Genomic DNA, 15,256 nt, shown 5'->3' on the forward strand with positions numbered 1-15,256 from the left:
TTTGATAACATTTATTTGTTATATATTTGTTTTTTGACAACTTTTTCGAATCTATGTGTACAGTAATACAAACCCAAAAAAAGAATATGATTCATACAATAGTCAGGCCGCCCATTTGTAAGATTATCAAACTTACCTCTAAGAGAATGCTGTAGTTGCCATATGAAAGCGTCCGTCTTGGTAAAAAGAGGATTCTCTCCTGGAAGACGTTTTTATTAATTTTCTCCAGTTTGATCTCGTCTCCTGTCGTGCCGTTAAAGATTGTCCACGTGTAAATGACAACACTTTTATTTGAACAACTTACACTGACCACTGGTTCAATGTGAATACTTTTTGAACGCTGAATCTAGAAGAAAGAAAACAACTTTTCATAAATATTACAGGTCTTACTAGTAACAAATGATTTTTTTTTTAATCTTTTACAAAGGAGTCAGCTCTTACCAAGGTCCAGAGGCCACTCGAGGACAAGGGTTAATGAGTGTACAGTAGTCAATGGGACAATATTGTAGTAACCGTTAGTAGTGGAAATTTAGGTTACCTAAGGGGACAACTCATCAAGAACTTGTTTACGTTCGACCATATTGTAATCAGCTGGAAAGCAGGGAAACGGAATAGAGTTCCACAGGCATGCAGTTGTAAGAAAGAAACTTTGTTCATGGAATCTATGTTTAGGTTTAGGCACAGATAAAGAATGGGGAAAATTATTGATAGTGGTTCAAGGTAGATGAGTGTTTTTTTTTTTTTTTGTGAAAGTTTAGTGAGCGGGGGACCATAGATTGGAGCGCAGACGAGCACTTACGAAAATAACAATAAAGCAGAGAGACTCGCAATGTCTCTTCTGCAGGAAAGAGAAAAGCTACAAAGTCTATTTTAAACACTTGAACTATTTCACTTTTTACATCAGATATGAGAGTTTTTATTTCTGTGCTTATTAAGGTTAGTTATTTCTGTGATATGTGATGGTATGTTTTTACCGAGTTCAGTTTTGAAAATTACTGTTCACAGCATTGATATAATTATAGCGTCAAATATCTATATATCTATAAAAGTGAAATTGTCTGTGTGTGTATATTTCCCTACCAAACTGCTCTGTCAATTTTCAGTCTAAAGACTCGAGATTTGACATAAGGGGTATTGAGATTTGGGAAAATCTTTGTAATTGGTTTTCAGCCAGAAACTTGGCTGTCAAGAGGTCAAAGTTCAACGATTTGACCTTTGAAAACTCTACCAAACTCCTTCGCCAATTTTTGGTCTAAACACTTGAAATTTTAGATGTAGGTTACTTAGACATGGATCAAACATTTTGATTTAATTTAAGTCCAAAACAATAAATGTTAAAGGGTCAGAATTGGAGTCAAACCTTAAAAAATTTTGACCTTTGTGGTCTACCAAATTACTCAGCCAATTTCTGGTCTAAACATTTGAAATGTTACATAAAGGGTATTTAGACATACAGCAAGCTTTTTAATCAGTATTTTGGCGAAATTTTGGCTGGCAAGAGATTAAAGTTCAACGATTTGACCTTTGCAGACTCTACCAAACTCCTGTCAATTTTGGGTCTAAACACTTGAAATTTTAGATGTAGGTTACCTGGACATGAGTCAAACATTTTGATATATATAAGCCTAAAGAATCCTAGAGTGGATGAAACGCGGAATATTCAGTGTAGCTTAATCGCCATATATGTTTTATAAATTACTAACTAGCTCTACCTACCTATTGAGCACTTTTGAAGTAAATACTTAAAGTTTACGCACAAATTTATACTTTTGTATATTAATTTTATCTGAGTAAATGAAGTAGTTATATATATATATATATATATATATATATATATATATGTGTGTACACATAAAGTTATGAAAAGTACGTAGGGCCCGAGAAAAAGCTGAACTGCTAGTAAAATATAGAACAGATTTTTCGTATTATTTGCATTGTTTGGACAATTATTCTCATCTTGGTTGTTTTTTCCACAACGTTTCAGCCGATGTAACCTCTGATCATCTTCAGATGCATTCACACTGGATGTTATTTGGTGAATAGTGAAAAAGTTTGGCTTCTTGCTTTCCCAACGGACCGTTAGAACAATAGCAGTTAGAAATTCAAAACGCAAATAGTGCCAAGTCTATTTTTTTTTTTTTTTTTATAAATCTGGGTCCATTTTTAACGGCTATGTTTGTTGTAAACAAAATATTTTTCACTCTTCACCAATAACATCCAGTGTGAATGCACATGAAGATGGTCGGAGGTTACATCGGCCGAAACGTTGTGGAAAAAAAAAACAACCAAGATTAATAGTCCAAATAATAATTTAAAAAAAAAAATAATTATCAATCCTCATCTGAAAAATATACAATCATAGAATAAATTTATTTTGTTAGGTACAATAATAGAAGTCCATGTCAAGTAGGAACAAATAAATTTTCGTTATAATAACTTTATCATTTTAAAGAGCGTTTTTTTGCTCTATCTAATCATTTAAATTACAATCGTTTTAAAACAATTATGTCTCATTTTCAGAATGTTGAATACAAGATGGAAAAAAGCAAATTCGCTCAATTTTCTTATTTCAATTCAAGCTAGGCCAAACAGCTGCTGAAACAACTCACAATATCAACAAAGAGTTTGAACGCACAGCACAGTGGTCGTTGAAGAAATTTCATGGCAGTGGCAAGAGTCTTGAAGGTGATGAGCGTAGTGATCTCTGGCCAGGTCTTTGGTTATCCTTCTTTCTGCCAATGCCATTTTTATTACTTTCTTCTAGGTTTTCCAAACCAAATATTATGACGATATATTTTTAAAAAGTCCAAATAATAATAATAAAAAAATAATTATCAATCCTCATCTGAAAAATATACAATCATAGAATAAATTTATTTTGCTAGGTACAATAATAGAAGTCCATGTCGAGTAGGGACAACTGATAAGTGATTTGACAAGTAAACCTCTAAATGTTCGCATTTCACCACTTTAAATTGACTACAAGCAGTTTTGCTCCTCTTATATATATATATATATATATATATATATATATATATATATATATATATATATATACATGAATCTTAATCAAATGTCTAAACCAGTTATTTTATATTTCTTGCTCTTCTTCCTTGCTGTTAATCCAAAAAGTTTTGAGGAAATTAAGTCCCAAGATTTTGCTACTTACAATTTGGTTCCTTGAGCCTAGAATGTTAACTTCAGGTGCCAAGCAAGGGTCTTTCAAGATGAATAAACGTTCAGTCACAGTACTATTGCTGATGTCATTCCAGACCGTTAATTTCACGAGGTATTCATCTGATCTGCAACAAGAAAGTTAAATGAGTGATGAAACTGAAAAAAATTGTTTGCAATTCTCTTTCAATTAGTGTTGGGACGTTTATTTGGAAGTGAAATCGTTAAAAAAAAAAAAAAAAAAAAAAAAAAAATCGGCATTTTTTTTAGGGAAAATTCGTACCTATTAGGCTGAGAAGAAAGTTCTTGCGGAATTTTTAACTTTGATTTCAAACGATGTATTTTCAAATAAATTTTCGTTATAATAACTTTGATTTTAAAGAGCGTTTTTTTTTTTGCTCTATCTAATCATTTAAATTACAATCGTTTTCAGAACGTTGAATACAAGATGAAAAAAAAGCAAATTCGCTCAATTTTCTTATTTCAATTCAAGCTAGGCCAAACAGCTGCTGAAACAACTCACAATATCAACAAAGAGTTTGAACGCACAGCACAGTGGTCGTTGAAGAAATTTCATGGAAGTGGCAAGAGTCTTGAAGGTGATGAGCGTAGTGATCTCTGGCCAGGTCTTTGGTTATCCTTCTTTCTGCCAATGCCATTTTTATTACTTTCTTCTAGGTTTTCCAAACCAAATATTATGACGATATATTTTTAAAAAGGTTTCAGTAGTGAATTTTCTTTTACCATCACAAACAAATTAATATTTTTGAGAATTGGTTTCTTCTGTGGAAGACAGATTTTTTTTTTTTAAGTCGCCCGACGAGGACTTGTGGCTTTAACCAACCAACTGTCCAAAACATTAGCATGCCCAGTGTCACAACCTTGTAAATTTGTTTATATTATTAAATATATATATATATATATATATATATATATATATATATATATATTCAGAAAGTTTAGATAAGATAAGTCATCGGTACCGTCAGTTTCAAATCTGATAACGGTCCCCTGAAAATAAAAATAATACACTCTTATTTTTTTCCTTATAATTCAGCACTCTGTGGGAATACTTTTTTTTTTTTTTTAAATATAACTAAGTATATATATATATATATATATATATATATATATATATATACTTAGTTATATTTAAAAAAAAAAAAAAAAAAAGTATTCCCACAGAGTGCTGAATTATAAGGAAAAAATTCCAAAAATATATATATATATATATATATATATATTCATTGTTTTCATTTTATTTACTAGCAGGCTGCCCGGCATTGCCCATTCGTAAAATATGCTTAAATATCATATTTTGATTAATGCAGATTTTGTATTTATTATCTACTAGCAGGGGTACCTGGCGTTGCCCGGGTGTTTGGAGGTGTAAAAGAAAAAATGTTCTAGTAGGTAGGTAGGCTCAAACCCGAACTCTTGAAGTCAATAGGCTGATAACTTAAATGATTAAGAAATCAAACGATTAAAAAGTTATGTGACAGGTGCGTGAATTTAATAAGGTCAAACATCACGGCATAGGGGAATGAAATCCCACACTTAACTTTGGCTGCAAGCCAGTTTCTGCGTATTTGTTTGTTTCCCCGCCAAGATGTTGGGGAAAACCAGCTCCCCATAAAAAGGGGAGTGTCCAACTGAATAGCAATTGTCTGATATAAGGGGTTTCTCCCCGCATTGATTAAACCTCATTGCTTTTCTGAACGTCTTGGTACGAAAAGCCCGAGAACACTCCTTAACTTTCACAGTTTCGCTCTTTTATACAGAAAAGCCAAAGAAACATGCGGACACTAAAAAATATTGCGAAAATAACGTGTAAAAGTCGCCCAAATTCAAGATACATGTGACCTCCTTTCATAAATCGTAGATATTATAATCTAAGTAGCATATAAAAGGTTCTAAGAAAAAGGAACCGCCCCGATCCCCCCCCCCTGAAAAAAAGCTTTTGCCAGACATATACAAAAAGTGCACACACACACATACACTAACACACATTTTGCCTTTTATATATATAGACTAGCGGGAGGGGTGCAGCGTTTCCCAGGTGTTTGGAGGTATTGGGGGTGGGGGTAGATCAAAACAAAATGGAAACTAAATAATAAGTGAAGTAATAACCCTGTTTAAATATTAAAAAAAAAACAATGTTAAACTTGTTAAAAATAATCGGAAAAACAAAAACAGAAAAAAAAAAAACAGTGAAAAAAATTTTGGGAGGGAGGTAGGCTCAAACCCGAAGCCTTGAAGTTAATAGTCTGATGACTTAGCATGACGCCACAAATGCACACACACTAACATACATCTTGGCTTTTATATATATATAGACTAGCGAGGTACCCGGCGTTGCCCGGATGTTTGGAGGTGTATGTGGAAACTCCGGGAGGGGGTAAAAAAAAAAAAGTAAGTATGAGGATCGAACCCGAACCCTTGAGGCAAAGTTGTAAATTAAAGTGTGAAAAAAAAAACAAAAACTGTGTGACGTTAACGATTGCCTCACCGCAAGATGCTAACGGAAACACGTTTGAATTTATTTAATTACTTGGATTTGGCAGGTGCTCGTTTTAATGAGTTAATGAGGTCAAGTTTGACTGCGGGATAGTATTTACTGCTGAACGCCCCCCCCCTCCACGATGTTATAGGAAAAAGACTAACCCACATGCGGCGAGCAACAAATGTTGAATATTTATCTTCTCGAAATCGAGCAAATTAAATAGACAGGCGAGCTTCGTTGTTAACTCTGAGATATTACGATTTATATGTGATATAAAAAGTTTTAAAAAGTTGTGGACCGACCTACTGCTTCTCTGAAAGAAGCCTTTTGTAGACACACAGAAAAAGCGAACACCCATACATACATTTTCGCTTTTATATTTATAGATAGATAATATAAATGTTAAACATCTGTTAGTATGTATATTTGTATGTCTCGTTAAAACTTTCGACACACGTGACCAACACTAACAAAATTGGTATCGTTTGAAAGCTCAGACTCTCAGCTGAGAAATATTAAAAAATTGGCCAAAAACGTTCATTCTTTCACCATCAACGAGGCCATATTTTACAAGAAGGAGTCACTTTTTTGTCAACATTTCTGCAAGGTCATCATACGCCTTGTGATGAATAAGCTTAAGTGGCGACGTTGTATGTCACAGTGGGTGCAGTGACTAAACTGTTTTCCTTTTTTCACTTCCTTTTCCTCTTAGTGTTACAGGTTCGAGCCTGCCTGCCTACTTACTATTTTTTTTTTTGTGCTCACATGAGTACTCGCATTTTATTTAGGGGGTTGGTTAATTCTTTTCGTCTGAAAAAATTTTTTTTTAGAGCTGCGTTGATCAATACTCTTATCATAAAATCTCTCCACACCCGGGCAATGCTGGGTATCCCACTAGTTATATTGGATTTGATATATAATATTGATTGAAAAGGTAAAAAAAAAATAAAAATGATTCATGTACCACCACCGAGAATTGAAACCAAAACGTTTAGCTTATACATTGATCTAACATACTGACCCAACGGGTCACAGGTAGTCTAGTATATATATATATATATATATATAAATAAATGCATACATAAATATATATAGAAAGATGTTTGTGTTTAGTGTAACCTTTTTACACGAATATTACGCAAGTATAAATCATGTAGAATATCTGCATGAATATAATTACACGTAACAGTTAACTAAAGATGATCATCTCATAAGAAAACCGAAAAAACTAATAAGGAATTAATTAAAACGAATATTAAAAGAATATGCAAATTAGCTAGATCTTTTGCAGATGAATGCAATTCCACGATCCATATATAACAAAGTTGTATTTTCTTTCTAAATAAATAGAAAAATGTTTTTTTAAAAAATTTTTACAAACATTAGTCATGGTGAAAGCAAATTTTTGCCAGGACAGATTTTCCGAGAGAACTCTGGTTTCCCCTCCCCCTAGAAGACATAGGGGTTAAATTGCCCCTAAATAGTTCATCTGTTCGTTTGTTCGTACTTTTCGCAATAAGCAGTTTTTTACCCCTATAATGCCCCCTCGGGAGGAGGGCAACAAGAGTTATCCCAGAAAATCCGTTATGGTAAAAATTTACTTTCACCATGACTAATGTTTATACAAAATATTTTAAAATCCTAGGTATGGTTATTGAGAAAAGTGCAAACAATGAATAGACGAACGGGAGTGAATGACTAGGTTCAATCCCTCCTTTATCGAGGGACCAAAAATAACATCAATATTTGGTGTATTTTCGGGTCAGTATCTTCAGACATCCTGATCTGGTAGCACCAGAATTTTGAGAATGAAATAGATTATTGAAGCCGAAACTGAGTGAAGATTATTTTGAGTGAAAAACGAGATTCAGCCAAAAATAACCATCAAAAGCTGATCTTGAATCGATTGGATGTAATCGTTATAGAAATGGAAAGAAAGACTCAACTTTGATGCATTTATAAATATGCATTGATTTTATTGGATTTTGTTGATCTATTATTGATCAATGATATCAATAATGGTGAAATGATTGAGATATTGATGGAATATATAGTTTTATATATATATAATAGAAAAAAATTAAGTCGATAAGTTTATGTGCATCTGCTGAGGGTAAGCTATATTCAGCTGTCACTGAAAACTTGCAGTATATATATATATATATATATATATATATATATATATATATATATATATGCACACACACACACACACACGAATTAATATATATGAATTAAGATGTATATAAATATATATACAAACACATACATGAATTAATATATATACACACATACATACATGAAAATATATATATATATACACACACGAATTTATATACATATATATATATATATATATATATATACACACACATACATGAATTTATATTTACACACACAGACGAATTTATATATCACCAGAGATACACACACATACATGAATTAATATATATATACACACACGTACATGAATTAATATATATGCATATATATATACACACGAATTAATATATATGCATATATATATATACACACACATGAATTAATATATATGCATATATATATATACACACACACATGAATTAATATATATATACACACATACATGAATTAATATATATATATACACACATACATGAATACACACACGCGCGCGAATTAATATATAATTCCAAAAAAATCTCTGCTCTTGACGGAGGTGAGACTAAAACTTGCTATGTTTTCAAATGATCTGAAATAACAGCAAGGGGAGAGTTTATTCCAAATATTTATATATCTCCCCCCTTTGTAAATAGGGTACGATTACGAATATCTTCAGTACAAATAATCCTTATACACTGTGAAATTTACTTCATGTATGAAAACTAAAGAGGGGAGATAAAACATATGAGAAATATTTGGAATCAAGTCTCCCCTTGTCGTTATTTCAGACTATTTGAAACCATAGCATCAAGTTTTAGTTTCCTCTCCGTCAAGGCCAGAGGTTATGAGGAAATATTAGATATTTTGTAATTCGTATGCAAAAAAAGGAAAACAAATGACTATGATTGAAACATTTTATGCATGTAAAAAAAAAAAAAAATGCCAAAAATAGGCTCTGGATGATGGATGATCCTCTTAATGTGCGAACTTAAGGGCAAATGTCACATAGCCCACTACACAATTCAGGTCATTACCTTTCCAATGAGCCTTCATTTGTTAAATTCTGATCATTAGTCGCTGAGATTTGGAACTTATAAAATTGCAAAAAAGGGTGGTATATCTATGGATGCATCTAAAATGGTAGCCAAATTGAATGCTGAAATGCTCATATCCGGTTCTATAGGACGAGACTACATGAAAATTTGCAGACTTTTGGAAGATTATAATACTATGCTTTGGTTAAAATTTTATGACAATTGGTTAAGAAGGACCTATATTTTAAAACCAATAAAATATGCCCAAATTTGCCTACATGTGTATATGTATAGTGTCCTGGCAGACCAGCTTCAGTTTTGTTACTTTGGGATGAATTAGGGTTTATTGTTTGATTGTTTCCTCTGGTCTTTCCAGGCCACTAAAAATATCATTATATATATATATATATATATATATATATATATATATAGCCAGTAGAGTTTAGTTTCCTAGAAGTACATCCAATGAAACAACATGTGTCTACCAAAATAGTGCTCAATGAGTGAACAGAGCAGGTATATTAATTTTATTTATACAAACATTAATGGCTACATATGTGCATACATGTTTCTGTAATCACCCACGTTGGGGGATTACGTCTTCAGGTCAAGAATTACCGTCGACGGTAATTCTTGGCCTAAAGACGTAATCCCCCAACGCGGGTGATTACAGAAACATGTATGCACATATGTAGACATTAATGTTTGTATAAATAAAATTAATATATATATATATATATATATACACACACATACACACAAATCATATGAATTAAAAAATATATATTATTTATATATACATATACATAAATTACATGAATTATATATATATATATATATATATATATATATATATATTATATATATACGTTTGAAGCCAGACCCAACGCATTGTTACAAAATAAACAGATGTTTATTTTGTTAGAAATTTATGTTCATAAATATATTTCGACGGAAACTGTCATCGTCAGTATATCGGAGGGGGGGGGGTCCATGTTGTTGTTGGAGTAAAGAATTAGCCGTTTGTTGTTTCTACGGTAGTTTTTTTAAGTCTCGGAACGATGCGTTTGGTCACACAAGATTCACATTAAGATTTTGTTCCTTAGAAGCGCTGGTTGAGTTTGAATATATATATATATATATCATACAAATATACCGGAATTAAAATATTATATTTAAGCATATTTTACGACCAGGTGCCAATGCCCTGCTAGTATATATAGTTGGGACGATCAATCGGAATCGAGAATAAGAAAAATCGGCATTTGAAAAATTTGTGTCTATTTTTCGAAAAAAGATTATTTTAATTTTCTTTAAAATTTTATTTTCCATTGCTGGAGTGATGAAAAAATAAATACTTTTTTTTTTTTATTTTAAAACTAACAGTAAAAGTAAAACCTATAGATCACCGCCCCCCACCCCCACCCCTGCACTCTTACAAGTGTATTTTTACGTTTGCAAAAATATGTGCACATGCTATGTTATTATACCTATTTACTATGCCTCCCCACGGGAAAGAGTTAGACACTAGGGTCGTTTTTTAACGTGGAGAAAAGGTACAAAAATTAAAATTGTCTCAGTCGTAAAGGATTTCTCCTCCACCGAAAGAGAACAAGAAATAAAAGTGCAGCACCTGAAGAAAAGATACTACACTTTGATCCTGTCCCGAAGGCCAAGCACCGAAAAAAAAAAAATTAAAAAAAAAAAAAAACATCTTAGAGATTTTAAAAGAATCAGAACTTATATTGAAATATTTTGGAATTGTCACATTATATATATATATATATATATATATATATATATAAATTCAGGTAATGAATATATATAAATTCAGGTAAAACTCTAGAGAATCTTTACTGTGTTAATATAATGAGGCTCAATAATAGAATTATTTATTTGTATTTTTATAAACATAGTTTGGCTACATATTGAAACCATGTTTCAGTTGTAGCTTTAATAAGCTCGACAAGGCCAACACGCTTTCATTTTTTGGGTCATATCAGACTATGATTGAAACATGTTCTGAAAATGTAGCCAAACTAAATGTGTATATATATGATATTTTAATTCATATATATATATATATATATATATATATATATATATATTACAAATGTGTGCAGGCGTGCATGTTTATATATTTTTATGTACAGGACTGACTCCTTAATTATGAAATACAGCTGGTAGGGGTTCAAATGTAGTCTTAATTGTGTTATGTTTGTTTTTATTTAGTGGGTTATGTTTAGCTTAAGTCTTGAGAGCATTTTCTTGAATCAAAATCATGTAATGGATTTTGGTAAAAATTAGAATAAGGATTCTAGACTTAAGGTTTAGTATTAATAATAGCTGGAGTTTAATCTTCGTCAGAGGACATTAGAATGATACAAAATATATTGCTTATATCTATCCTGGGGTGGACATTCTATTTATTATATATCTGGGTATTGAAGGACAAAAAAAAGTGCTCAATATTCTTATTTTAATCAAACAGAAATAAATATCCAGCAACAATAATAATTATACACAGAAAAAAAAAAAAAAGGGGTTAATATTTTCAAATGCGTACCTGTTGTAGGTGTGATAGACAATGTAGTTCGTCTGTATGGGGGAGCCATCATCAAAATCCCACTCGTATCGAAGATCTGAACCAGAATAAGTGTACGCTTCGAATTCGATTGGTTGGTTCAACAACCGTGACGAACGAATCAAAATCTGAAGAGAACGAATCTTGGAGAAAACATGCACTTCAAGTGGCGCCGAAGTTGCTTGACTGAAAGGATTTATGGCTTCTACAGTCACCAGGTACCTGCAGAGTAAAGCAAAACAAGGTGAAAGGATTTATTAATAAAAATACTAGTAAATGTAACGGATGAAGAGAAAAGCTAATGTCTGGTTTCATTTTGTAGACTAACCACACAAAATATACACGAAAATATTCCTCACTTTTGGAATTGAGTTATGTTTGAAAAAAAAAAAAAATTTTCAAATAAGTGACTCATTAGCACAAAATACATGCTGAAATATTCCTCACTTTTGGAATAGAGTTATGTTTGAAAAAAAAAAAATGCAAATAACTCGAGTGACTCATTAACACAAAATACGTGCTAAAATATTCCTCACTTTTGGAATCGCGTTATGTTTGAAAAAAAAAAAAAAATGCAAATAACTGAAATGACTCTCAAACTTTTTATCGCTTTCATCTTTCAACTGCAGCATGAAATAAGAGATAAGTATAACGTCGCAGGAACAAAAAAATAAATCCGATTCAACTTTTTTTGTTTTAACAAAGCATTTATTGCTATGAAACTAAAACTTAAAAAACATAATAAATATTCGTCCAAACTCCTTCTTGCCAACTCTCGACTTCAACTGTAATCTTCACCGACATTTCTCACTGTCTCTCTCTCAGCTGTCCAGAAAAAAAAAAAAAAAAAACTACCTTGGACTTCCCCCTTTATTTTTTTTCACAGCAGTCATTGTCCACATACGCAAATTACTGCCATATGTATATTAATAAACCGTCTATAGACGAAAGTTTTTCTTTTCTCTTTCATTTCTTGATTCCGTAATGCAACAAGATAGATACAGAGGCGCCGTCACTTGCATAAGTCACATTTTTCATTACTTTCGCCACACCAAACAAATACCTACTTCTTATTTTTTTTCTAACTGCTCATTTCATCTGACATGAGATTAACAAAACCCCGTCGTTTCTACATCAGCTTAAAAGTCTCTTGCCGCCAATGTGGGACCACGCGTCCATCTTACCAAGCTCGCGTTTTTCTTTCTCTGCTCGACTAAATTAACGCCGTAGCAAGTCATTTCTCGTCTTGATGTTACACATCCATCTTTTCCAATGCGCACTCTGCTTCTCTCGACCACGTGGTGTCCTTTTTTTTTTTTCTTGTCACACACTAGCTCGCGCACACTTCCTAATCTGCATAAGTGTTTTTTTTTCGGCTAATATCTTCGCAAGCCAGCTCCTGCTGATATTTTCCTATGTTACACAAGCAGCAAAATCCCACCCCTTCATTGTAGAGTTCCCCAGATTCCAGAAAGCTTGCTACTCTAATATATTTCTTTTCTCAGACTGCCTGCCTGCCTGCCTTTGGAATTGCATCCCTGCTCCCAGTTACCCCGGCTGTACCAACATGCAGAAATTTAAATGTAATGTGAACAAACATCTTGCTGCACAACTCCTCCCTTAGGATGCCTCTTTAGGTATGGCCCCTATCTCATAGTAGTCTATTATGCGTAAAATATTACTTACTTGCCGACAGAGTTGTATATGGTGTCAATGGAATATTCTGTGCTCATTTCTTCAGAATTGTCGGTACCCAAATCCCAGCGGAGATATTTGAAAGTGTGAGTAATCTCTGGTAGGATTTGTGCATTGAACGTTACAACCTCCTGTACAGCAACTTTACGCAAAGGACCATCGTTCTTCAAAGTCACACCTGGAAGAAATTAAAGAAGACAACAAAAAAAAAAAAATCTGAAACAAAACTGGTTCAAAAATTGCATCATGGATTCGAAATGGAGGTCTTTATACTTTTCTGCAAATCTGAAGATTCATTTATTTATGACAATGCTGACAATGCTATGATTGTATTGGCTATGAAGAAACAGCCGTTATTTTAATTAAAAAAATTTTCCTTGATAGGAGACCTTGTTTTTGTCAAAAATTCAATTTTCTTTGAATCACATAATATCTATTGAACTTAACACTCGAGTTTGAATATACAACTTTATATATATATATATATATATATATATATATATATATATAGAGAGAGAGAGAGAGAGAGAGAATAAATGCTAAAAACTTATATTCCAAAATTCATGATGTTGTCCATCTTATAATTTATTTCTTTAATTCAGTTGACTTATACTGAATTAAAGGAATAAATTATAAGATGGTCAACATCATGAATTTTGGAATATAACTTTTTGTCATTTATTCTCTATATTGCTCTGTAATTACATTGAGCTTCTTAAATAAGGATTGATATATATAATAATAAAATATATTTCTACAGAAATATATATATATATATATATATATATATATATATATATATATATATGAGTGTTGCCCCTCGGAAAACATTGTTGCATATTTAAATTATATTATAGAAATAATAACGATGGGTGTTTTTTTTTGTTTTTTTTTTCAAAATAAATTGTTTATCTTAAAGAATAAACAAGTTTTTGACTTATAAAACAATCCTAATCAGATTCGGGCATTTTTTTTTTATATAAATGATATTTTCCGTTGGAGATATAAAATCCCTCATGGATAGTAGTCTGTAGAGGTGTTAATTTCAGTTGGTTGAAACGTAACTGCATGTTATAGGTTAATAAGTATTGACATATATATATATATATATTATATATATATATATATATATATATATATATATATATACACACATATGTTCCCTCTGCTTCACTTTTTGTTATCAAGTAAGATCTTTTACTTACTTGCAGTTTCATCAAATACTTTTGTATGCAAAATCTGAACCCGCATTTTGCTAATTCCTACCCTCTGATGTGAAGGAAAGTATTTCTTCGAAACTCCGCGGATTAAGGACTATCTACTTATTAAGTGTTTCCTTTTCAGATTAAATGTGTTTTTAACTCTTTTTCAAAATGTTTTTTAACATGTTTTATTAACTATTTGCTCTTATTATAAGCTCTATCTCCTACTTGGTTTTATCAAGCTTTTACATCTAAACTCTACTGCCATAATATATATATATATATATATATATATATATATATATATATATATATATATATATATATAAAGCCGAACGTTTGTGTGTGTGTCTGGTCACGAATAGGCTCCTATATGGTTGACTATTATAGAAAACTGGTCACATAAGACTTTTCATATCTATCTGCGTAAGTATACTTTGATAATTATGTTTCAGTTTGAAGAAATATGGTATAATAAAATAATGGGGTGTTCGTTCGCGCCTGACCTCCATAGAATGGAAATATGTCACAAAGTTTAACAAGGTTTTTTAATATAGATCCACAGAATATTGTGATAAGTGTTTCAGTGTGAACAGGTATGGTATAATAAATTATGGGGTTTATCTACTTTATTTTTACTTTCATCATATTTTGCTTTGGTTTTGATACCCCCAAATTCGAAGCTATCTCTTTACAACTCTTCCTTTTCATAACCTATCATCATGATTTATGAATAAATCAGAGTCCATTTTCTGTAGGCTGTTTTTTTTAACTCAATCAACGACGGGTACTTTTGCTAGTATATATATATATATATATATATATATATATATATATATATATATATAATGAGTAAGATGATTGATAATTTATAATTAAAATTAAAAATCTGTTTCATAAGGAAGAACAAACAAAATCAATA

At 31.6% G+C, this 15,256-nt stretch overlaps 1 protein-coding gene across 1 annotated transcript in view; it reads right to left on the reverse strand.

The window, feature by feature from the left end:
- Positions 1–15,256, reverse strand: part of LOC145263864 (polycystin-1-like protein 1) — an 842,774-nt gene that overhangs the window by 190,004 nt on the left and 637,514 nt on the right. The window contains exons 19-22 of the mRNA XM_080120938.1: positions 13,124–13,310; positions 11,420–11,659; positions 3,170–3,302; positions 137–346 (exon numbers count right to left, since the gene is read on the reverse strand). Coding sequence (XP_079977064.1) covers positions 137–346; positions 3,170–3,302; positions 11,420–11,659; positions 13,124–13,310 — 770 coding nt within the window. The remainder of the gene's footprint in view (positions 1–136; positions 347–3,169; positions 3,303–11,419; positions 11,660–13,123; positions 13,311–15,256) is intronic.

This window comes from Euprymna scolopes, chromosome 39 (genome assembly GCF_053919585.1).
Source record: "Euprymna scolopes isolate OS-2025 chromosome 39, ASM5391958v1, whole genome shotgun sequence".
Classification (NCBI taxonomy): domain Eukaryota; kingdom Metazoa; phylum Mollusca; class Cephalopoda; order Sepiida; family Sepiolidae; genus Euprymna; species Euprymna scolopes.